The 23,669-nt window shown below is 48.2% G+C and overlaps 1 protein-coding gene across 1 annotated transcript; it reads right to left on the bottom strand.

Moving 5' to 3' along the window:
* Positions 1-2,629: 2,629 nt before the first annotated feature.
* On the bottom strand, positions 2,630-16,983 carry LOC131586513 (tumor necrosis factor ligand superfamily member 8-like). Its single transcript, XM_058853429.1, has 4 exons — positions 16,587-16,983; positions 10,632-10,677; positions 4,345-4,416; positions 2,630-3,756 (listed from the first exon to the last, which is right to left on the bottom strand). Exons 1-4 carry the CDS (start codon positions 16,779-16,781, stop codon positions 3,359-3,361), a joined length of 711 nt encoding a protein of 236 aa, XP_058709412.1. The 5' UTR covers positions 16,782-16,983; the 3' UTR covers positions 2,630-3,358.
* Positions 16,984-23,669: the final 6,686 nt, after the last annotated feature.

Below are 23,669 nucleotides of genomic sequence, written 5' to 3'. Positions count from 1 at the left end.
TCAGAGCTGAGTTTTGAGGAGTTTGGATTTGGGCCAATTTCATGGGAGGTGTCATCGAGCCTTGTGAAATCTGATTGCTCTCGTGGTTTCAAAGTCTTCACGGCTCTGGCACAGCTCAGATCCAGCTCTGTGATCTCTGATTTTAAACCTGATCAGATTTTGGGTTGCTGCCCCCGGGTGAGCTGGGATGGAAATGTGTTACATCAGCTTGACTGCTATTGAAACCCCTGCTAAAAATTTCTACAGCAATTAACAACAGACAGAATTAAGCCAATAATAGGCTTTTTTTGTCCCATATCAACCAAGATTATGGATAAATCCTACAGATACCCCATGGCCAAGCAGATACCAGAGTTTATGAGTGATGGGGGAAGGCTCAAACCCCTTGGCAGAGCAGAGCTGTGGGATTGCTGCTGCTCCCTGTGTCTGGTGGAGTTTGCAATCACACACAGGCACAGAAAACCCCACATTTCCCCATCTGAGGACCAGGGGAGGAATTGGCACAATTTCTCCATTACTTTGATGCCTGAGGATTTGGGCTTTTATATTTTCCATATATTTGCAACCCTGCAGTTCTTCAGTGTGTAACTCCAAACTCCACACACACTGGGAGCTGCTGCTGCTTCCCCACTTTGGGCAGACACAGCAATTCCTCTCCAGGCCTGGACACCAAGGACACCTCCCTGCCTCAGGCCCCCAGAGATGGGAACAAAAGGGAGTTGGGGGCAGCAAACTTGGGGGAAATGACTTCATTCCCTGCAGCTGGAATTGGGGGATGAACCCCAATGTGCAAATGGACCAAACTTATAAAAGTGTGAAACCTGTGAGCTGTGGCCCATTTTTGGGCCCTGGGGGGGCTTTGACTGCCCAAAACGTCCCTGAAGGCCCCTCAATAAATAGAACTGCTTTTTATTCCCTGAGCTGCTGGATAGACACATCCTTGTGGGAAGGAACAGCCTTAATATTTTTTTTAAATACAGGTTTGTTGTCAAAATGACCTGCTTCAAAAAACTTAGGGGGAATAAAAAATAAAAGAAGGAAAAGGGATGAAAGAATGAAGTGAATCGGAGTCTGCCTGGCTCAGGGTCTTACTTCAGTGAAAAGTATTTAATATTTTTGTATCTGGTGGGGAAATTGTCCACTATTAATGGGCTTTCTTTCTGGCTATAATTTATTCTTATTTCTAGAGGCAATGGGGTAGAGGCCAGGTTTCTTTATCCAGAGGTATTAAAATGCCTGGGGCTGAGCAGCTTAGCATTGCTTTGTCAGGATTTTCTCCATCTGGCAAAATAATAGAATAAAATCACCCTGTGCAGGGAGAGCTGCTTTATTTTTAAAAGAATGCCCTTTCTCCTTGAATTCAAAGCCTAGAGGGAGAGGAGGAGTGGTGGGATCTGTGAGGAGATGAATATTTTCATTCACTGACTGCTTCTATGTTCAGGAGCTGTGATCCCTCACTCCCAGGCTTGCTTTAACGTCTCTGGAAACTGGTTGTGTGTATCAAAGTGGAGGCAAATAGAAATTAAAATCCCTTTTCAGAGATGTGAGGGATTTATAGAGCCCAGAGGGGTGAAAAGACCCCAGAGGAAGTTCCAAAGTCATAGGCAGGGTCAGCTGACTCTTATAAAAATAAATTCCTCTTTGCTAAGGGAAAAAGAAAGAAGAGAAAACTAAATCCATGCTTTTTCATTTTTTTTTTCTTTTTGATTTAGTTTTCTTTTATTTTTTTGCCCCTGAGTCATTGACAGCAAAAGGAATTTTTGTTTGCATCAATGTTCATCAAAACAGAAAGTGGGTATCTCTAGAAGTGAATCATATCAATTGTTCCTGACCTTTGGGAAGTGTCTGGTGTCATTTGAAGTCACCTGGTGGACGAGACAAAACCTCATTGATATGCACCATCAGTTTCTGGTGATGTAAAACAAGAAACAAATTGCTGCTCTGAGGAATATTTGGAGTGTGCTCACACCAACTGGGCTGCATCAGTCAGCAGCAGGCACTGAGCTTGGATGATAAACCACCAGGTTTCTGGAGCCAGAAACTCAATCTATGACTAAATGTTTGCTGTGGAGAGTTTGCCAAGCTCCAGTCATAGAAAAATGTCAGTTGTGCAAGGGGAAAAACTCCAATAATGGTGAGAAAAGGCCTTGCTGGGATCCCAGAGATGAGGGGAAAAGGGGAAGGGATGAACTTGCACCAGTTTTGGCAACATCTTGGTCCCTTCCCTCCCCACACTGTAAGAATGAAATTGCAAATAAATGTTTGGGTTACTGCAATTCATGGAATAAGAGGATTTGAGATTGTTCTTCCATCCTGCATTCTCTGAACATTCCAGGCAGCCAAAGAAGCTCAAATAACACCCATTCTCTGGCCTGCTCAAAGATCTCAGCTCTCTGCTGAGGGCCAGTCTGAAACTCATTGGGAAAGTCTGGATCAAAGTCTGGACTTTGGGGAAGTCTGGAGCCCTGGTTTTCCAGGAAGTGTTGGAAGAGGATTCCCAGCCCGGTGTGCTCTGTGTCACACTGGGACTGCCAGACTGGCAGGGTGGCACTCGAGGAAATGAACTTTGCTATTTGCCAAATCGGCAACTCCATTGCTGTTTTAATATTTAATGTGGAAAGGTCTGAGAACCCCAGGGGAGAACAGAGGCTGAACACTCTGCTTAGACAAAGTCTCTGTCCCAGAGAGATTTATATTTAAATAGGAAAGATGGATAAATAGTGACAAGGAAGACACCTGAAGGAAATGGCACAAAGTCCATAGCAAAATGCAGCACAGAAATATCCTGTAAATCCCATATCTCCTATGTCCTGCCCCAAAGTTTAGCTACCAGCCTGAGAGTCAATAATTTCATCATTTTTGCTGTTGTACCATGAATCTATTCCAGAGTTGTCACCGTGTGCCTGTGGTAAAGAAAGGCCTTGACTACAAGCTTTGACTGTTGGGTTTTTGGAAAGCCCAGGTTAAAGCACTGCTCCATAAAATAGAGTTAAACAGATTTCCCCATGTCCAGAGCACAAGTGCTGTGCCAGCAGTTTATGACCCTAAAAATCTCTGTATTGTGGAGTCTTCCCATGATCTGCCTGAGGTTTAATCTGTGTTTGCACAGATTATTTCGAGGATCCTTGGTGGGTCTGTGGGTTGTGTGCTGGAGAGTCCAACCATCCCACCTGAAGCCAAGCCAGGGAAGCTGGCAGGCGTAGCTCTTGCAGTGTTTTATTTCTGGGACACTCACAAAGTTCCTTGTTCACCCTAGGGATGAGCTGAGGTGGGAAATTTAAACCAAGCTGGTGGTTTAAAGCAGGCTGCTGGTGTTCAGAGAAAGAGTCTGGGTGGCAGTGGGAGCTCAGGGAGCTGCTCACATTCCATCGCTGTACCTCAAGACCCCAAGCACGTTTTCGTTGGGAAGGGAAACGTCATTCAGGAATTCGGGACGGTTCAGTGTTACTGATATTCGGTCCTCCACCTTCAGATGTGTCAAGTGGAGCTGGAGCAAGGTCTTAAAAGTCTTGTCTTGGCACGTTTCTGACGTGCACAGTGTGGACAATGTCTGCCTGTCCACCCTGCCGTTCACCAGGAGCTCGATCTTGAGGTCGATGGGGCTCTTGGAGCAGTTGGGGAAGTGAAAGTTCAAGTGGCAGAAGATCAAGTAGAGGCCTTGTTCCATGATCACCAGCTCCTGGCCATTACACTGGATGTTCTCACAGATCCCCTTCTCCACCAGGCTCAGCTTGGAGCTGTTCACTGCGCTGGACACTGCAAGGAAAGCAAAGGGCTGTCAGCTCCCAGCTCCACTGACCTCTCTTCAGCCCCAGGACACTTCCAGCAGGGGTTCCTGCTAAAAGGACACACCTGCTCAGTGGTTTCCTGCAGGAAACTCCAGGAAAACTCCTGGAAAGACAGCTGGGAGCTCACACATGGATGTGAAACACTAAGAATTCCAAGGATTTACCCAGGACAGAGAAAGGTGTGAATGTTCATCTCCGTTATTTTCCCACTTGGCATTTGAAGGGAATCCAGAGAGATGTACATTCATGTACCTTCCATATTCATGGAGATTGTACAATTCATGGAGCTGTACATTCCTCTCTGTGTGTGCAGAAGACAAATCTTTATTTCCTTTTATTTTTATCAAATTAAAAAAAAAGGTTTCTAGGACCAGACAGGGTTTTGCCAACCACATTCCAGGAGAGCTAAGGAATTTTTTTTCCTACAAAATGCCCATTTGGACAAAAACCATTATTTGCCACTAAACCCAGTGTGAATGACATGGGCAGATTTTCAGACAAGCTCTGAAATTTCCCTTTCCCAACCCTTTTCCCCCACCCTGGACTCCCCACTGACCTCTCATGTAGGCAGCAGCTCCCTTGGCTGGGACACTCTGTAGGATCCTCAAATAGTCTTCAAAGGTGTTCCCTGAAGAAAACAACAGATTAACTCATTGCTCCTAAGCTTTTTAATTTTTTTTTCTTTTTTTTTTTTATTGTAAAATGCAGTCAACACTTGGTCCCACATTTCCAGCATGGCACTTACTCCTTGGCTGAGAATTTCTGACCTGCCCAGGGAATTCAGAACAGTGTCACTCAACTGGTAAATCTATAACAACCTAAAGCTCCAGCAGATTGCAGCTCTCAGCCGTGAAATTCCTTACCCTGTTCCTTAAAAATAGGAGTGATGGTTTTAAATTTAAAGAGGGTGTGTTTGGAATAGATACAAGGAGAAGTTACAGTGAGGGTGGGGCTGCCCCTGGATCCCTGGCAGTGCCCAAGGCCAGGCTGGACAGGGCTGGGAGCTCCTGGGATGGTGGGAGCTGTCCCTGCCATGGCTGGGGTGGAACAAAACGAGCTTTAAGGTTCTTTCCAACCCAAACCAGCCTGGGTTTCTCTGATTCTATGAAACAGAAATCATGTGCAGGTAAGCTTAATTTAACCGAGTTATTTTTGTGGTGCAACTGCAGAAAGCGTTTAAACATTTAACTGGGACATAGTCCTGAATATGGCTCTTTGGGTGCTTTTGGAATGTTGTTCCATCATCCCACGGGAACTGCTCTATCCTTCGGGAACTGCTCCATCATCCCTCGGGAACTGCTCCATCCCACGGGAATGCTCCATCCCTCGGGAACTGCTCCATCCCATGGGAATGCTCCATCCCACAGGAATGCTCCATCCCCGGGAATGCTCCATCCCCGGGAACTGCTCCATCCCAAGGGAACTGCTCCATCCCTCGGGAACTGCTCCATCCCACGGGTACTGCTCCATCCCTGGGGAACTGCTCCATCCCTGGGGAACTGCTCCGTCTCACAGGAACTGCTCCATCCCCGGGAACTGCTCCATCCCATGGGAATGCTCCATCCCATGGGAATGCTCCATCCCATGGGAACTGCTCCATCTCACAGGAACTGCTCCATCCCATGGGAACTGCTCCATCCCATGGGAATGCTCCATCCCTGGGGAACTGCTCCATCCCCCGGGAACTGCTCCATCCCTGGGGAACTGCTCCATCCCTCGGGAACTGCTCCATCCCATGGGAATGCTCCATCCCACGGGAATGCTCCATCCCCGGGAACTGCTCCATCCCCGGGAACTGCTCCATCCCATGGGAATGCTCCATCCCATGGGAACTGCTCCATCCCACGGGAACTGCTCCATCCCATGGGAACTGCTCCATCCCATGGGAACTGCTCCATCCCACGGGAACTGCTCCATCCCTGGGGAACTGCTCCATCCCATGGGAACTGCTCCATCCCTGGGGAACTGCTCCGTCTCACAGGAACTGCTCCATCCCTCGGGATGCAGGAACTGCTCCATCTCACGGGAACTGCTCCATCCCTCGGGAACTGCTCCATCCCACGCAATGCGGGATCTGTTCCCTCCCACGGGATCCGGGGATTGTTCCCTCCCGCTATCTCGGGGACTGCTCCATCACGGATACGGGAATTGTTCCATCCACGGCCACGGGAATTGCTCCATCCACGGCCGCGGGAATTGCTCCATCACGGACACGGGAATTGTTCCATCCACGGCCGCGGGATTTGTTCCATCCACGGCCACGGGAATTGTTCCATCCACGGCCGCGGGAATTGTTCCACCCACGGCCGCGGGGACGGCTCCATCCACGGCCGCGGGAATTGCTCCATCCCACGGCCACGGGAATTGCTCCATCCACGGCCACGGGATTTGTTCCATCCACGGCCGCGGGAATTGCTCCATCCACGGCCGCGGGATTTGTTCCATCCACGGCCGCGGGATTTGTTCCATCCACGGCCGCGGGAATTGCTCCATCCACGGCCGCGGGGACGGCTCCATCCCACGGCCGTGCCCGGCACTGCAGCGGCCGCAGCGCACGGAGGAGCCGAGTCCCGTTCCCTGCATCCCTGCCCCGCATCCCGGTGTGTCACGGGGATGGGAAGGGTCTGGAGGGGCCCATGAGGAGCAGCTGAGGGCACTGGGATTGTTCAGCTGGAGCAGACTGAGGGCAGAGCTCCCCGGGGGCTGCAGCTCCTCCCGAGGGGCAGCTCCGCTCTCTGCTCTGGGACAGGGACAGCAGGCAGGGAACGGCTGGAGCTGGGCCAGGGCCTCAGGGTATTTTGTGATTCCTTGATTCCAAACAAAACTCTATTTATATGCAGAGTGGGATAAGGATCTTAAGTTTCACAGGATTCCTGAAACGGGTTTAATGATAAGAGATTCAAATCTCCAGACCCTCGCTGTATCTCCATGACCTGATTTCTAAGGGAGTTTTGATAATGAGGATGGAAAAATCAGGGAGAAGCTGTTGCCACACTCAAGTTCCCCTGGCTGGAGGGGGTTGGTGAGGTGTGTATTGCTCCCTGTTGGAGACAGGAACTGTGGATATCTTGAAAAAAAATGCGACATTTCTCTGATTTCAGTAGTTTAAAGACTTTTGTGGTGAGCAGGAGCTCACTGCTCTCCAAGAATGAGTAAGTCGTGTACCAAAGTCCCTTCACCATTCTGGAAATCCCCAAAGAAAAACCAAAGACTGCTTTCCCTGTGTTAGTCATGTCAATCTAGTGTTTTGGTGAGGGCACAGGCACTGCAGAGACGTGGAGATGTGGCACAGGGTGGGTGAAAGCCCTTCTGGCCCTTATTTCACCTAAAGCTCTCCTGGTGATAACAAGGTAACACAATCAGCACCCTGAGCCCACTCACACTCAAACTCTCTGAGTTTTCTACAGAAACTCGGTGCATTTAGGGGGTTTACCCTCCAAAGGCTGAAAATCCCCTGCTGCACAAGCAGCCTTTGGAGGCTGCAGCCCTGCAAGCTCAAGCCAAGCCCTGAACCTACCCAGAAACTGCCCAGAGCTGCTCAGGGTGTCCTTGGCATCTCTAAAGATCTGTCCCCACTGACCCACCTGCACTTTGCATTTCCAGAGCTGTATTTAAGATTTATTGGTGTCAGCAAGTTTGGTGTGCCTGTGTTTAAATTCGGTGACATCAGCTGCATTAGTCAGAAGGGAAATTATGGGAAAAAAAAATTGTTTTAGAGAGACAGGTCTGGTCCTCACTCTGCTGAGGCAGCTTGTTACTGTTTTCTACTTTTATTTCTCAAGTGAATTCTTTTCTCTGAAACATTTCAGCTCAAGCCAAGAGAGGCTGAAATTACCAGGGCTTCAGGACTGATCGATGGATGTGCTCACATGGCCTAATGGGCTTTGCACGAGTCATGGTGTAAATCAGAGGTAATCCCTCTGCAATCAATGGGATTAGATGAGTTTAAAAGCGCTGTGAGGAGGAGGAAAGACAAAGTTACATTTGGGGCTAAGGACCAAGGAGACCACAGGAGTTTCAGTGTGTGCTGTGAGGCTCAGGCACTGCAGATCTGCTCCAAGGAAAGCTGCTGGGGAGGGAGGGGTCTCAGGGGGAGTCCCCAAAGAAGATATCAGATCACTTATTTTTGTCTTTTTGAACCAATTTACCACCTTGGACACCTCCAGGGATGGGCACTCTCAACCTTCCTGGGCAGTTCCAAGCCCTGATCCCCTTTCCATGGGGAAATTCCTGCTGCTGTCCACCCTGAGCCTCCCCTGGCTCAGCCTGAGGCCTGAGCTCTCCTCCTGTCCCTGTTCCCTGGGAGCAGAGCCTGAGCTGTCCCCTCCTGCCAGGGACTTGTGCAGAGCCAGAAATTCCTCCTGAAATTCCCCTTTTCTCCAGGCTGAGCCCCTTCCCAGCTCCCTCAGGAATTCTCCAGCCCCTTCCCAGCTCCCTCAGGAATTCTCCAGCCCCTTCCCAGCTCCCTCAGGAATTCTCCAGCCCCTTCCCAGCTCCCTCAGGAATTCTCCAGCTCCTTCCCAGCTCCCTCAGGAATTCTCCAGCCCCTTCCCATCCCCCTCATCATGTTGGGATCATATTTAATTGCAGAAGGCCAAACTGCCCTCTGAGATTTTGCTGCAAATCTGAAAAGGCTCCTTGGCTTCAGCCTGATTTTCTCCACAGTAGCAGGTTGGTGACTGTCACCTGTATGATATTAATTTCTCAGAGCCAGGTTTTTATTTGTGAACCTATATATTGAAACTGAGAGTTTGGTGCTGGATTTCTTTCCCTGGTCTGTGCAGTGCCAGAGCAAAATACCTATAAAAAGTGTGTGTGTGTTCATTTGTATCTGCAGGTTTTTTTGTTTTTTCCCTTTTGTAAATGAGATTTTGATTCCAAATCTTTGCAGCTCAAATAACAAGAAAAGCCATCAGCCCAGGATTACACAATTCCCAGTGAAATGAGGCTCAGAGAGGCCAGCAAGCAGATGATGAGGGCTGTACCTTTCCAGGTCATCAATTTGTCTGTGAGTTCATTTTCCCTCTAAAAAATGAACATAACAATACCCCTCAGATCCACACTAATACATGACTTGTTATTTGTGAAATGGACATGAGTTTCTGCAGAGAAATGCTTCCACAGAAAGAACATTTCACAAACTCTTAGTTGGTGATGGATTTAATTCCTTCCCTGTTGCTCAGGTCCTGCACTGGCATGGAGGATTTGAGGACACTGATCCCATTTTTCACACAAATATTTAATGAGCTGACATTGCATCACCCTCAGCCTGTGGATTCCTGCAACCCATCCATTGGGGCCTGACAGCTGAGTCAGGGCTGGAAATGTCCCAAAAATCTGCTTTAGTGCCCACTGGTGTTTAGCTAACAATAGAACATAATCTCATTGGAGATTTAAATTAAATCATTGTGTTTCCCTGCTTTAATAAGGCACAATTAATTCAGTGTTGTGGCTGGGTCTGGGCTCCTGCCCTTGGCATCTCAGTGAAAGCTGAGACCTCAGCTGGACCCAGCAGAGAATTGTTGTGTCAGAGGATCATGGAATGGTTTGGATTGGCAGGGACCTTAAAACTCATCCAGGGGCAGGGACACCTTCCACTATCCCAGGCTGCTCCAAGCCCTGTCCAGCCTGGCCTTGGTGTCCCCCAGAGCATCCCTGAGCTGCTGGCACAGGGCTGGAGCCAGGCTGAGCACCCTGCTGCCAACTGGCCAATGCTGGTTTTCCCTTCCCTTGCCCATTTTAACAACACAGGAGCGCTGGCTCACGGTACAAACCACACCCAATTTCCACCTGGGCTGCCTGGCAGACAAAAATGGATCCAAATCTAACTCCAGCCTCTTGCTGAGTGTTTCTCCTGCTCCTGTCTCTGGGTGGGACCTGGCAGCAGTTGCCACAAGTCCCTGCGGGCAGAGCTCTCTGATAGGGCCCTCAGTTTATTACCCATTGGATATATTAATTAATGAGCTCTGGCCTGGCCCAGCTCCAGCCATTCCCTGCCTGCTGTCCCTGTCCCAGAGCAGAGAGCGGAGCTGCCCCTCGGGAGGAGCTGCAGCCCCCGGGGAGCTCTGCCCTCAGTCTGCTCCAGCTGAACAATCCCAGTGCCCTCCCATCTCCCATTCTGCTCTAGATGAGCACAGGGCTCCAGTTCCCCACTGTGGTGGGAGTTACTGGCACCTCCTGCCCTCTGGGATGGGGCAGGAACTTGCATTTGCAAGGAGTCAAATTTTGGTGCTGGGAGCCGGGTGAGGCAGTGCCAGTGACATGACCGATGCTCCTGAGTTACGCTGGGGCACAGCACAATCTCAGTAAATTCTCTGTCAGACAAATTTTCTTATTTCAGGCTCCCTGTGCTCACACTCTGCCTGTTTCAATCCCTTGCTCTGTGCCTTTTGCTGCTCTTCTTCCCTTGTCCCTTCTTGACCCACCCATTCCTTCCTTTTCCCCTCAAACCAGGAGTTCTTTTGGGATATGTGGAACACATTTTCACCCTCCCTCGTAAAGAGGAGGACTTTACACGCATTTGCAAGAGCCAGCACTTAAAATAAGACCTTAAAATCAAAGTGATGTTCACATCTCCTGGCAAAAAGCTCTTTTGAACAGACACCCCAGGGCACATTCTGAAATATTTGTTATTTTTTCAGCCATGCACTGGATCGTGGATGTACTGAGTCATTTGAAAGCCTTTTTCTTATTTTCTTTTTTTTTTTCCCCACTACTTTGGCTCTTCACCAAGAGGAGCCTTTATTGGAAATGTTAGGATGTGCACAACTGGCTTATTTGTGACCCTGGGCAATATTTGTATTACAGATATAACAAATTGCCTGTATTGTTTAGAGGTCTTACCTGTCCTGATGGGTTTTTTGATGCCCTCCATGGCAGGATCAGCTACCTGAAAGAGAAAAAAGAGAAGAGTTGGATTATTCTGGGAATAGGAAACACCCATTTCGTGTGCAACTGTGGATCTGAAACATTTCTGGTTTTTTCTAACACAGAAAACAGACATTTCTGACACAGTAAGAAAATGATGTGGGTTCTTTTCTGAAGCACAAGTTGTAAAAGTCTCTCTCTGTGGCTTTCAAGGCTTGGAGAGAGTAGGACAGAGTGTGACTGGACAACCTGGAGAGCCAAGTGCTTGGGAAAGATCATTGAAGCTGTAGAGCCCCAAACAGGTCTGAGCACCACAGTGAGGTTCTGCCTCACTTCTCCTGCTTCTTCTGAAATAAAACCAAGGATGAAAATGGCACAGGAAACTGCCCTCAATCAGCATGACGTGAGAAATCCCAGCTCCAGGGGTGAAATGCAGCAGGACTCCTCTGGTGACACCTTTGTGTCACCCAAACACACTCCCCAGAGTCCCTGGCAGCTCATAAATGTCCCTCAAGGAGCAAAATGTTCTCCCAGCAGCTGAGGAGAGCACGGGGAGCTCCCTTCAGTCTCACTCTGGGTGATGCCACAGGGATTTCAGGGACTGGGTTTTGCTCAGGCTGGGCTGAACCAGCTCCTCTTCCATGGGTGCAAATCACCTGGGCTAATTGTGCAGGCTAATCAAGTGCTGGGCAGCAGAAGAGGGACCCAGAGGTGTAATTTGAAAAAAATATAGATATTTCCAAGCTTTTTGTCCCTGACACAACATCCTCCCTTGGGAACTCTCATGGATCTCATCACAGATCACCAAATGTTAAACTGAGCAGGGTTGGAACTGAAAATATCCCCAGGAATCTCTGCCAGGACCTCTCAGTTCCTTCCTTTGCCCTGCCCTGGGCTGCTGTCTCACACACACTCCAGAAAACGTCACTGTTCAGAGAAATATCTGAACATTCCTGCTCTCTGTGGAGAATTCAGGATATTTTAGGTGACAGAAAAAGGATGCTCTGCCCCCAGTGAGATTGCACTCAATGAAATCAGGCAGCCAGGGAGGTGTTTGCCTTGCTGGGGGCTCAGATCCTGCTCTGCACTCAGGGCATAAAAACAAAATTAAAATGGACTAAAAGCATTGTGTTCTCACCTGGGAAGGCTCCCAGCAAGAAAAACCAACACACACCAAAGCAATTTATTTTAGTGACAATTGAGTAGATAGTGAAATAAACCTTTAGGATTTCCTTTGAAATATTACTGGTATTATTTCTTTCTTTTCCAGCAGCAAGAATATCTCATGTAATGCTGTCATTTGGAATGCAAAGAGGCACACAGGAGGAGCCCAAAGAGATTAAATTCTACAGTGCCAGCCCAGAAAAAATTCAAGACAACAAATTCCATCCTGTCTGGAGTGATCTGAGGGCTGGTGATGAAGGAGCTCAGTCTTTACGCAGCAAGCAGAATAATTTGAGTTTGCTGTATTAGAGAAAATTACAATCAGGTGCCAGTGAAAGTGATTTATTTCTTCTTTCTCATAGTCATTTTACAATCCCTGAAGTGCCCAAGGCCAGGCTGGATGGGGTTTGGAGCAGCCTGGGATAGTGAGAGGGGACCCTGCCCATGGCTGGGGTGGCACTGGGTGAGTTTTAAGGTCCCTCCCACCCCAAACCAGTCTGGGATTCTGTGAAATCTTTATCTGCCTCTAGAAAGTCCAAGGAAATTCCCCCAAACCTCAGTCCAAGGAAATTCCCCCAAACCACAGTCCCCACGAGGGGCTCAGGGTAACTGGGCCAGGGCCCTCTCTCCAAGAGCATCTCCACTTGGCAGCTCATGGGGAAGAGCTCTTTGGTCCCCTGCCCTCAAAGGAAATTCTTCAATCAAAACAAAGCCCCAGGGCTCTCCTGGGTTTCTTCTCAGCCTCAAAGCACTCTGATTTCAGCAGGAATTTCCCCATGGAAAGGGCGCTCAGGCCTTGGAACTGCCCAGGGAGGTTCAGAATCCCCATCCCTGGAGGTGCCCAAGGAAGGCCAAGGTGGCACTGAGGGCTCTGGGCTGGGGACAAGGTGGGGACCAGCACAGGCTGGATTTGATGATCTTGGAGGTCTTTTCCAGCCTCAGTGATCCTGGGATTTATTCTGTGCCCCAGCTCTGGCTGGGGAAGGAGGTGGGGGCAGCTCCTCCTGAGGCACCAAGGGGCGAAGGCCGAAGCTGGACATGGAAAGTGCAGAGAGCAGAGCACTGTCCCCATGGCTCTCCTGATAATGAACCTCACAGGAAGCACAGCCCAGGGTGAAAATCGGTTTTTTCCTGTGCTGACCAAAGCTGTTGAAGTGGTTAAAGTCACTTCCAGCCAGCAGGTGACTGTCACTGCACAGAGCACCCACAGCAAGAGCTGGGCCAGGGCAGTTTTCTCCTGAAATGCCTCAGAGGATTTCTTGCAGTGCTCAGCGAGTGGGAAATCTGATTTTAGAGGAATTTTCAGTATTTGAATTTATTTTTATTTTTTAAATTTTGTTTTATTTCCCTGTCTGTCAGGGTTGCCACAAGAGGGGGCCAGCAGGCCCCGAGTGGGCCACTTGGGGCTGAAATGAGTTTTAAGGAGCCATAAAACCCCGATAAATAGTGCAGGATCGTGCTGGGTGCTCTATGAGTCATTCACAAACCTACTACTAAAGGTTCTTAACAGCCTTGAAGAGCAGCTCAGCAAACAGAAAAACCTGCTCTGACCTTTAGTATTCGCCACACTGGTGAAAAAAAAAAAAAAAAGGTTTTCCTACACAATTTAGAGGTTCAGTATATGAAGTCTACAAAATCCAGAGCAGTGATGGACTAACCCAGATCATGGACTCTGGACATTCACACAGAATTTGTTCGTGGGAGGCCCAGGTGTCTGATGAACCTTCCTGTACAGCACCAGACTCGTGAGGGTCTGTGTGCCTTAAAATGACATTTTCCAGCCCTTCCTGTCCCATTCTCTGCCCCTGGTTTCACATCTCTCTCTCAGTACTCACAGATATCTCCAGAGGTGTGTGTATACACATATATCCAGCAGGGAATGCAGCAGGCAGAAGGGTGGAGGGTTTAACACACTTCTAAACAGTGTTAAGAAGAAAAATGATGGCTCCAGACCACCTTACAGAGACTATTCCCATTCCAGAGGAAAATTGAGTCACTTGTGAAAGATCAACAATGGCCCGAAGCCACTGAAGAAATGAACTGACTTCAACACTGCAAATAGCTCCAAAAAAACAGAGTTTAGCTCTAAAATTGACTCTTCCCAGATGTGGCACTAACATGCTGTGCCACCCTTCTTAAAAACAAGGCGTAAAGGAAATTTCTTGGGGTGCTGGAAAGTGGGGAGGTGTGCTAATGTATGCTAGAGGTGCTGTAGGATTCAGAGAAGCAGCTTTGAATCATAGTTGCCTTTTTCATCCGGCCTTTCATGTTGTGTTTCCCTTCTTTGGAGCACCCAGATTGTGGGGGTTGCAGGTGCCTGGTTTCTGCAGAGTTTGATTTTCCTTTTCCAGCCTGTCTTCCTTCAACTTAAACGAGGCAATTATGAATTTATCAACAGGCAGCCTGTGATGGGGGCAGGGACAGTGTGATCTTGTCACACCACGAGCCTCTTAATGCTGTGGCACCCAAGGGTCCAACCTGTGAGCCTCAAACACCTCTTGGAACAGAGGGAAAGGAAAGCTTCTGTCTCAGCTCAGCGTGAGGAGGGTGTGAAGTCACCCCTGAAGTCAGGGACCAATCACATAAAGCAGCTGAAAACATCTCCAGGGAAGAACTGATTGTCCCAAGGAGATGATCACACAAAATGTTGGTCCTTTTGTCACAGTTATAAAGAAAATAATGAAGTCAGCTGGTGATGCTCTGATCCCTACAGCAACTCAGTATCCCCGGGGCTGCAAGGATTCCCCAGCCCCTCCTGGCAGGCTGTGCTGGGGATGCTCAGCCCAGCCACAGCTGATTCCCAAAAGATTCTGTGCCCAGCCTCACTCTGACAGTGCAGCCAAGAGCTCCAAGCCTGGAGTTCCCTGTGGAACCTGTCCCACAGAACCAGCCCTTGCTCTCTGCTCTGGGAGTCCAGGACCTGACTCTTTTCAGGGAGTTCAGGTGGGGGGAGACTGATCTGCTCCTGAACTCCCTGAGAGCAAAACACAATCTGTGTTTTGCTGCCAAATTCTCCTCAGAGCGTAAAATTGCTGCTTGATTTTATTTGTTCCTCACACCCCTCAGCTTCGCATTTCCTCCTTCAGCCAAGCTCGTTTTCAAAGCAGCTGCAATGGTGTCATTACTCTTTTAAGTCAAAACCTTGGCTCTTTCAGCAATCTTGTTCCTCTGGCAACTCCTGTAACTGCTTTATCCTGATGGAGAGGTGATTTAATGCTTGCTTCCATAATCAGTACAAATGAAAGCCTCATTATAAAGCAAAGCTGTGGCAAGTCTGTAATTACCTAGACTGTTATTTTAAAGATCTCCCCTGATATCCCACTATTTCTCACTTAAAAAACCCCATGCCTCAAGTTAACTGTCCTCAAAGTGCTTCTCTTTTGGGAGAACACTGATTACAGGTAAATGATTCCTCTCTTGAAGGAGTATCAGTCAAGCCTTCCTGGTTTAATTTCTGGTAATGTGCATACACAGGCCCAGAAATTGCACAGGGGAAATTTAGCAAGAGAAAATATTGAGTCAAAGGATCATATTTTTGTTTTGGCCAGCTCCTGCACAGTATGTTCCAGCTCTATGAACAGTAGTGGGGGAACCTCAGCACTTTGATTTTTGCAATAAGATTTCAGAGACTGTAAAACTTCTAACCTGGCATTTTACGTGGGTAAAGTTGATGGAAATGCCCCTACAAGGTCAGAAGTTCACTTTTTGTCCTCACAACCATCTCTGCTCTGGCTGTCACTGGTTCTCCATCAACTCCAGATCCATTCGAGAGCAATCTTTTATTTTAAAAAGTTAAAGTGACTGTTGGAAGAGGGAAACGTTGTTTGTGTGTGACCTTGTGCCACTGATATCCTTTCTACAACTCTTTTTGTGCATTAAGAATCACACCCAAGGCAGGATTGAGGGGACAGGGGGCACGAGGGAGTTCCTTGGCCCCCAGCACTGCTCTGGGTGCTTCAGGACAGCTCTGCCTGCCCACATGGGCCACGGGCTGTCACACAGAGCTGTGCCATGTCCCCTGCTGCCATCCATGTCAGAGGAGCAGAGCACAGCAAAAACACTGATTGCTCTCCAAAGAACCAACAGGAGACACTCAGCACACCAGGAGGGACAGAGCCTGCTTGGCACCTTGGATCAGGAGCCTTCTCTTTCCATTTACAGGGTAAATATCCCAATTGCAGAGTACAATTTCAATTACAGAGTAGGAAAGTGCCAAGAATAAATGCTGTCTGTGGAGAAAAGTCCTCTTTTTCTGAAGTTCTTTCATCTGAGTTTCATCTTTCCCCTAATTCATGTGTGTGTGCATTTGTAACAGAGGTAGGAAATGTTCTTCTGGCCACAGAATGAAAAAGGGAAGGGAAAAGGAAGGGAGAAGAGAAGAGAGAAGAGAAGAGAGAAGAGAGGAGAAGAGAGGAGAAGAGAGGAGAAGAGAGGAGAAGAGAGGAGAAGAGAGGAGAGGAGAGGAGAGGAGAGGAGAAGAGAGGAGAGGAGAAGAGAAGAGAAGAGAAGAGAAGAGAAGAGAAGAGAAGAGAAGAGAAGAGAAGAGAAGAGAAGAGAAGAGAAGAGAAGAGAAGAGAAGAGAAGAGAAGAGAAGAGAAGAGAAGAGAAGAGAAGAGAAGAGAAGAGAAGAGAAGAGAAGAGAAGAGAAGAGAAGAGAAGAGAAGAGAAGAGAAGAGAAGAGAAGAGAAGAGAAGAGAAGAGAAGAGAAGAGAAGAGAAGAGAAGAGAAGAGAAGAGAAGGGAAGAGAGAAGAGGATCAATCTCTTACCGTCCTCTGGACGACCAGGACCATGATGGTGGCCAAGGCAAAGATGAGCAATGCGCCCATGGTGGCGATGATGAAATACAAACAGACTTTGTTAGTGGCTCCAAGCCTCCTGGAAACAGCGTCTTCATTCACATTCATGGCTGATTCATGCGAGTCCTTCACCTGAGAAAGTGTTTGCTCCTGTGCCTGGCACATTCTTATATAGCCCTCCAGGCACTGCTCTGTGGCTCCCCTCGCTCGGGTTCAAGTTGCAGCCCATCTCTGCTCCTGGCAGGATTTTCCCCCTTCATCCTGGCTCATGTGATCTGGAAAAAAAAACTTCATCACTTGCTGTGCAGAGAGAGAGGGCCCCGGGGGCGTGAGGCAGGAGGCAGCTGTGAGCAGGGGAAGCAGCTTCATGTTCTCGCTCAGGGATTTCTCTCGAGGTGCTGCTCTGCAGCCGAGGTTCCTGATGTCACAAGGTGAACAGATCCCCCGCCCAGCCACCGGCTCTGCGAGATGGAGACAGATGCAAATTCTCTTTCATTTTATACTCGGTGCAGCTGCAGTTGGGCTCAGGGAGTCACCCCGAGCTCTGCCTTCCTGTCGTGCCCTGAAACCTCCAGAGCTGCCTCCAGAGCTCTGCATCCACAGGTGACCTTCGGGCAGCCCCTCTGTGCCCTGGGGTGCCCCAAGCACAGCATCACCAGCCAGGGGAGGGAGGGAGGAGATGGATCTGCTCTGCCCTGCACTGTCTCCAGTGCTGGGAGCAGTTTTGGGGCACCTCAGCAGGAAAAGGACATCGGGCTCTGAGGGTGTGTCCAGGGGAGGGCAACCAAAAGGGCACCAAGGGCAGGACTTGTGAGGAACATCTGGATGACTTGGATGGTTGAGGAGGGGACCTCGTGGCACAGCTGCTGATCCCCTCGCTGGTGGCCAGGACAGCACAGGAGGAGGAAAGGCAGTGGAGCAGCATCAGGGGAAGATGAGAGTGGATATTATGGAAAGGTTTTTCCCTGAGAGGGTGGCTGATCACTGGAATAGGCTCCCCCAGCCCATTCCAAAAGGAACCTCTGGATGATCCTCTTTGTTTTAGGAGTTTGTGTTGGGCACTCCTGGGAGGAGCAGAAAGTTGGATTCAGTTGTTATGGATCCCTTCCAGCTCAAAATATTCTATAATTCTATTACTGCCCTTGTCTGTGGAGGTCTGGAGATATTTGGGTGAGATTTTCATAGAAGAATTTCACAGAAATGTGTCAGAAATACATTTCTGATGCAGGGTGCTGGTTCTGGGCAGAAAGGAAGGGGTGACACCGAAGTAGCTGAATGCAGAGGTTGGGATGTGCCCACAGAGGGTGTCTGCAATCCCAGGTTTATCTGCAGTCAGGGAATTCCTGCTCATTTCCATCCTGTCCTGGCCTGGTGCTATCACCCTGGCTTTGCACAGAACTCAAATGAGATTTATCTGAGAACATTCCAGTGTTAAAGGACCCTGCATGTTTCCTGTGGGATGACTCCTGACTTTCTGGCCAGTCCAAGTCAAAAGACACCTGAGTTTTTCTGTTCCCAGCTGGATGTGTGTCTCTTTTTGAACCACGTCCATTCAAGCCAGTTAATTTATTTAACAGGGGAAAATATCCTGGGTTATTTGTCTCAGCTAATCCAAATTTGCTATTACAAGGACATCAGAGAAGGCAAGGAGGATTTTATCAATGATCCATCCAGCTCAGCACCAGTAGAGAGCAACAAGAAATTCTGTGGGAAGAATGTCAGAACAGAAAAACCAGGTGTTTGAATACAGTTCTCCAGTTTCCTCTGACTTGTGCTCGTGGCCTCCCAGATAAAAGGTAGAACTTTCCAATTTTAATCCAATTGTTCCTTACCCCCTGACACTGCAGAGTTGTGGCATTTTCCTATCATTACCACTATTTAAAAAAAAAAATAAATTGCTGGGGCACAGCACTCCAAAGGCTTCTACAGATTTGCAAAGCAGTGTTGCTCAGAGCATCCCTTATCACCATGGGAACAGGCACAACCTGCTTTAACCAGAGACAGAGGGATGAGAGAATGGTCTCACTTGGCCAGACCTGGCAGGCTGGATGAGGTGGATCCTCACCTGTTGGGTCCTTCTTGGTAGATGCAAAACTTCTGGGCAGCCACGAGCAGCAGAGGAAATTAATCTTTGTTATATAGGAAAGAAGATTTACAAATTCTTGCCTGTGAAAGTTCATTTGAGCCCTTAAGGCAGCGAGGGCAGAGCAGCAAATCCACTCTTTGGGAAGCTGCACAGGAGATCCCCTATCAAAGTAATTTCTTCCCAGCCCTCCTCAACAATGTGAGAGCTCTGAAATGAAGGAAAATCCAAATTCCCACAGTTTTGGAGTGAGCAAGGCAGTCCAGCAGCCCCTGCTCATGACTGAGCAGACACATCCCTCGCTGGGGTGGATGATACTGCAGAGGATATTGGTGGTGTGGTTTGTAGGATGTCATGAGGAGGGCTCAGTTCTCAGCCAGCTCTTGGGCTTTTACGTAAAAGGGCAGGGAGGCAGAAAACAAGTGAACCACAAAACCAGCAGCTCTAATTATTTCTTGCTAGATATTGCAAGTGATTGCCTTTGTCAGGAGAAATACAAAACATCCCAGCCCATTTTCAGTACTTATTGTTCTACTCCTCGGCTGAAAGGAAATGAACTTCCTGAGAGCTGAGAGCCCATCCATGGGGCTGCTGGAAATTCACCCTTGACTGAAGCTGTGAAAACTGAAACCTTTATCAAAGACAATAATGCCCAATTTTTGAGAGATGTGTGGGCACCCAGCTTCCACTGAAATCCAGGGGGTGGAGAGTGTAGGTACCTCTAGAGGTTTTTTGGTTTCTATGAAGTGTGTCCATTTCTTGTCAAAGCCATCAGGAATGTTTATATCTGTGGAGTTGATTCCCAGAACCTCAGCCAAGACCTAAGAGATGAAATGAACCACAATGTCTGTTTTATTACCCTGAGGGATTCCTGCCATCATTGAGGGTCACTGACAGCAGGGATGCTGCTGGGCTTCTGATGGAATCAGGGAATCACAGAGGGGTTTGGGGTGGAACAGACCTTAGAGATCATCCCATCTCCATGTGCAGGGACACCTTTCACTATCCCAGCTTGCTCAGAGCTCCATCCAGCCTGGAATGAGATGATTTCCAAGATCCCCCATCGTCAGTGAGAGCCCCCCGTGGCTGCAGCTGACTGCACACACAAGAACATGTGAGCACATGTGGAGGGCATTTGATATGGAAATGCAAAATCAGTAAATTGAGGTGTCTGCAAAACACCCTGAGCTCTGAGAGGATGAATCACCTCGTCTTTGTGTTTCCTCTGATGAATCACTGCGGGGTTGTGTTTGTACTCCACATCTCAGCCCTGGGCTGAGGCTGGAAAAGTTGTTTGGGTTTATTTTTTTTTTTTAAGTGAATTTATTAGAATCTCTGTCCATTCCCGTGGTCCTGAGCAAAGCTGATCCCTGGCTGAAGGCAATGACGCTCCAATATCTCATTCCCAGCACTGCTGTGAGGATACCTTTGGCTGTCAGCACAAAACACTCCTTTGAGGGAGATGCTGCCTATCTCCCATCTCTCATCCCAGCCTCTTGGAGGGTTTCCAAGAATAGCAATGTTCTTTACTCATTTTGTTTCTCAGATAAGATCACAGGATAAAAACAGACATCAGGCAGGAGGAAAATGAGGGGGAAAAGGAAAGGTTAAAGCTGCCACTGAGCAGTATTATCTCCTTGGGATGCTGCAGAGGGTTTATTCGTGCTGTGCTGCTGCCTCCCTTGCTCAGAAGAATTATATCACTCAGTCTTGTAAGAATGTGGAAAATCAGGTGTATTAAATTAGCTGAAAATTGGTTATGGGGAAAAAAAACCACCTCTTGATACTGCAGTGGATGTGCATCATCCATCTCCTTTGGAGCTCAGGTAGAAAGCAGAGGTGTTAGGAGAGGTAATAAAATGCAATAATAAAACAATACAAATGGAACAGTTATCAAAGTGCAATAACTTCCACAAATTTGTCAGAGTTTGCTCAGTGGGAATTATTGTCTGCCCAGACACACTCAGAGTCCTTCCCATGTGGCATCCCCCAAACTGGGGGAGCTGGAAAACCTGTGGTGCCTTTCAGCAGCACCTGAGAGAGTCAATCCAAGTGGAAAACTCATTTCTGGGTATTAAACCCCTCTGTGTTCTGCTTAATGACCAGAAGAAAATAATGCATGAATTGCAAAGCTGGAAGAAATGGAATAATTAATATAGTTTAATAAAAAAAAACAAACAAAAAACCAAAATGCAGAGTTATTCAGAATGAGATTTTCAGGCACATCTAGAGATTTCAAATCACTGAAATTCCAGTTATTCTGTTATGGAACAGCAGCAGAACATTCATTTCTCATAAGGATCTCATAATTTCTTGAAAACCAGGCTATTTCTGTGTGATTTCAGCAGCATAATAAAAAAATGGAGCCATACAGAAGTCTGTTCAGAGTCTTGTGCTTACTCTGGGATCTGATTAATTAAAAAAAAAATTAAAAAAAGGAAAAAAGAAGAGGATTGTATCAATTTCAAGTTCATTAAAAGAGAGAGAAAGGACATTTACACTTGCTAGTGTGAGTGTGGCTCTGGGTCCACCTGAAAATCTTGACCTGAGCAGATCCATGAGGTGGATTTGGGTGAGGAGGAGGAAGTGCCAATGCCTGGATTTGGGCAGCAGGAGGAAACAACCACCAAAGCCCAGGGATGTGAAGGGAAAAGCCCCATTTTTGGCTGTGCTGGGTCCTGGGGGAGCCCTGCAGAGACCACTGCAGGTGTGAGGGGCAGGACACACACCCAAAACTGGCACTGAGAGCAGCACCAACCACAAAAGCATCACTGCAAAGGGTCTTCCCCACAAAATCTGCAGAATAACAGAATTTAAGCCAGAAAGGGGTTTTTTTTGGTGATGTAACTTGATGGGCTATTCAGGAAAGGGCACAGAGTTTTATCCCAAACCCTGGGAAATGAGGATGCTGCTGAACCAGACAAGGAAGGATCAGGTGGGGGCTGAGGTGGAGCAGGATCCTGCACCTGCACGTGGCCCTGGCACCCACCTGAGGGACAGTGGGAGCCTTGTGGGCAGCCAGGGCTGGGGATGAGCAGGGTTTTGGAAGTGATGATGCTGGGAAGGGCAGCTTGGGTGTCTTTGAGACACAGATCTGAGGGTCTGGGTTAGGACAGGCAGGGCTCTGGAATGGTTCAGCTGCAATAATCAGTATTTCCCCCAGTGTGAGTATGAAATATTAATCATTGGCCACGGAAAGAGGAGAAACTATGAACTAAAGATTGGTCAGTCTGATTTAGGGAAGAGGCTGATATTTGTGCTCCCTGTGCATGAGTGCTGAAAGCTTTTGGTAGAGGAGAGATGAGAGATCTGAGGTCAGATTGAAAACAACCAAACCTTTCTAGGGACCACATCATCTCTGGGAGAGCAGAGTTACCTCACAGCTGAATTCACCTGGCAGCATAAGGTACCCAGATTAGAAATAAAACCCCCTCAAAAGCTGGCATTCAGCATTTGACAGCTCCTAAATCTCCCTGTGTCCTACAAACAGGGTCTGCTCAGCATGGCATTCATACACTGAACCCTGCTGGGAAATAATTTGAGAACCACTGAAAAATCAAAGTTTCACTAGCTTGAGATGCAGACTGTACATCAAGGGAAGTGCAGGAATGTGGGGTGAAAGTCTATTTATAATTCTGGCAGGTTGAAAGGCTTTGTTACTTCACCTTTCTCAAAATAAGGGAGCTCCATCACTCTTCTGCTCAGGCAAGAAACTGTGAAGTTGTTTATTTTTTCCATCCCTATAGGGCAAATAAGGAAAGATCTTGCAAAATTCCCACTGTGGAGTGCCTTAGGTGCCAGGGCTACCTTCTGTTACTCAGCCTGGGATGGATTTATCCTCACAGAGGTAATTGTCAGGTAAAATCCACCATCTGCCAGAATTTTCTCTGGAACAAACCCTGGAATTACCCAAAGCCTTTTCAGAGCTGTTGTTCCTGGCCACAAGGAGGACACATCCACGCTGGATCCTCTTTGGTTTGCCCTCTGTGGAATTAAGTTTGGCATTTTTCTTTGATTCCAATCAGGGCATATAAAAACTCTGTGCATTCCCATTGATATTCACATCATTTCTACTCCAGCTTCTCTTGAATTAATGAAAGCCCAGAACCTTTGCAATGTCACTCTCAGTTTGTGCAGGCTGAACAATTTAATCTTGCCCATTCTTGAATTCTGCCCCCCTCTTATTCCTGTCTTTGATGCCTTTGTGCAAATGTCTTGGGGCTTCTTGGGCACACCACACACAGCAGGTTTTGCTGGTGGAAAAGCAGGATTTTCATCTGTCCAGAAGAGCTGGGCACTGAGATGCCTGAAGGAAACTCAAGAGAATCCATTAAGATGAGCCCCTGTAACAAAAATCAAGTGCTTTTCTGGCAATTCAGTTTTACTTCCCAAACTTTTTCCTTAGATTTTCCATGCTGGAGGCCTGTCAGCCTGCATAGATCACAGAATGGTTAAGGTTGGAAGGGATCTTAAAAATCACCTGGTCCCATCTCCCTGCCATGGCAGGAACACTTCCACCATCCCAGGGTGATCCAAGCCCTGTCCAGCCTGGCCTTGGGCACTGCCAGGGATCCAGGGGCAGCCCCAGCTGCTCTGGGCACCCTGTGCCAGGGCCTGCCCACCCTGCCAGGGAAGGATTTATTCCCAAGATCTCATCTACCCCTTCCCTCATTTATCTTAGAGCCATCCCCCCTTGTCTCATCACCACCCATCCTCATAAAGTCCCTTCCCAACCTTCTCCTAAGTCCTCTCAAGCACTGGAAGGTGCTCCAAGATCTCCCCAGAGCCTTCTCTTCTCCCAGAGGAAGGAATGCCACAAGGGGAAGCTCAGCCATGCCTGCAGAGGTGGCACCAAGCAGCACTTGGGGACCTGTGTGATCCCAGAGCTGGGTGACGATTCCCAAGGAGCTGCAGCCCTGCGGGGTCCAGGAGCTGTGGTTTGGTGATTCAGCAGCAAACACCTCCCAGAG

The sequence above is a fragment of the Poecile atricapillus genome, chromosome 20 (assembly GCF_030490865.1).
Source record: "Poecile atricapillus isolate bPoeAtr1 chromosome 20, bPoeAtr1.hap1, whole genome shotgun sequence".
Lineage (NCBI taxonomy): Eukaryota > Metazoa > Chordata > Aves > Passeriformes > Paridae > Poecile > Poecile atricapillus.
The sequence above is the reverse complement of the archived record's forward strand: the minus strand, read 5'-3'. Positions and strand labels throughout refer to the sequence as shown.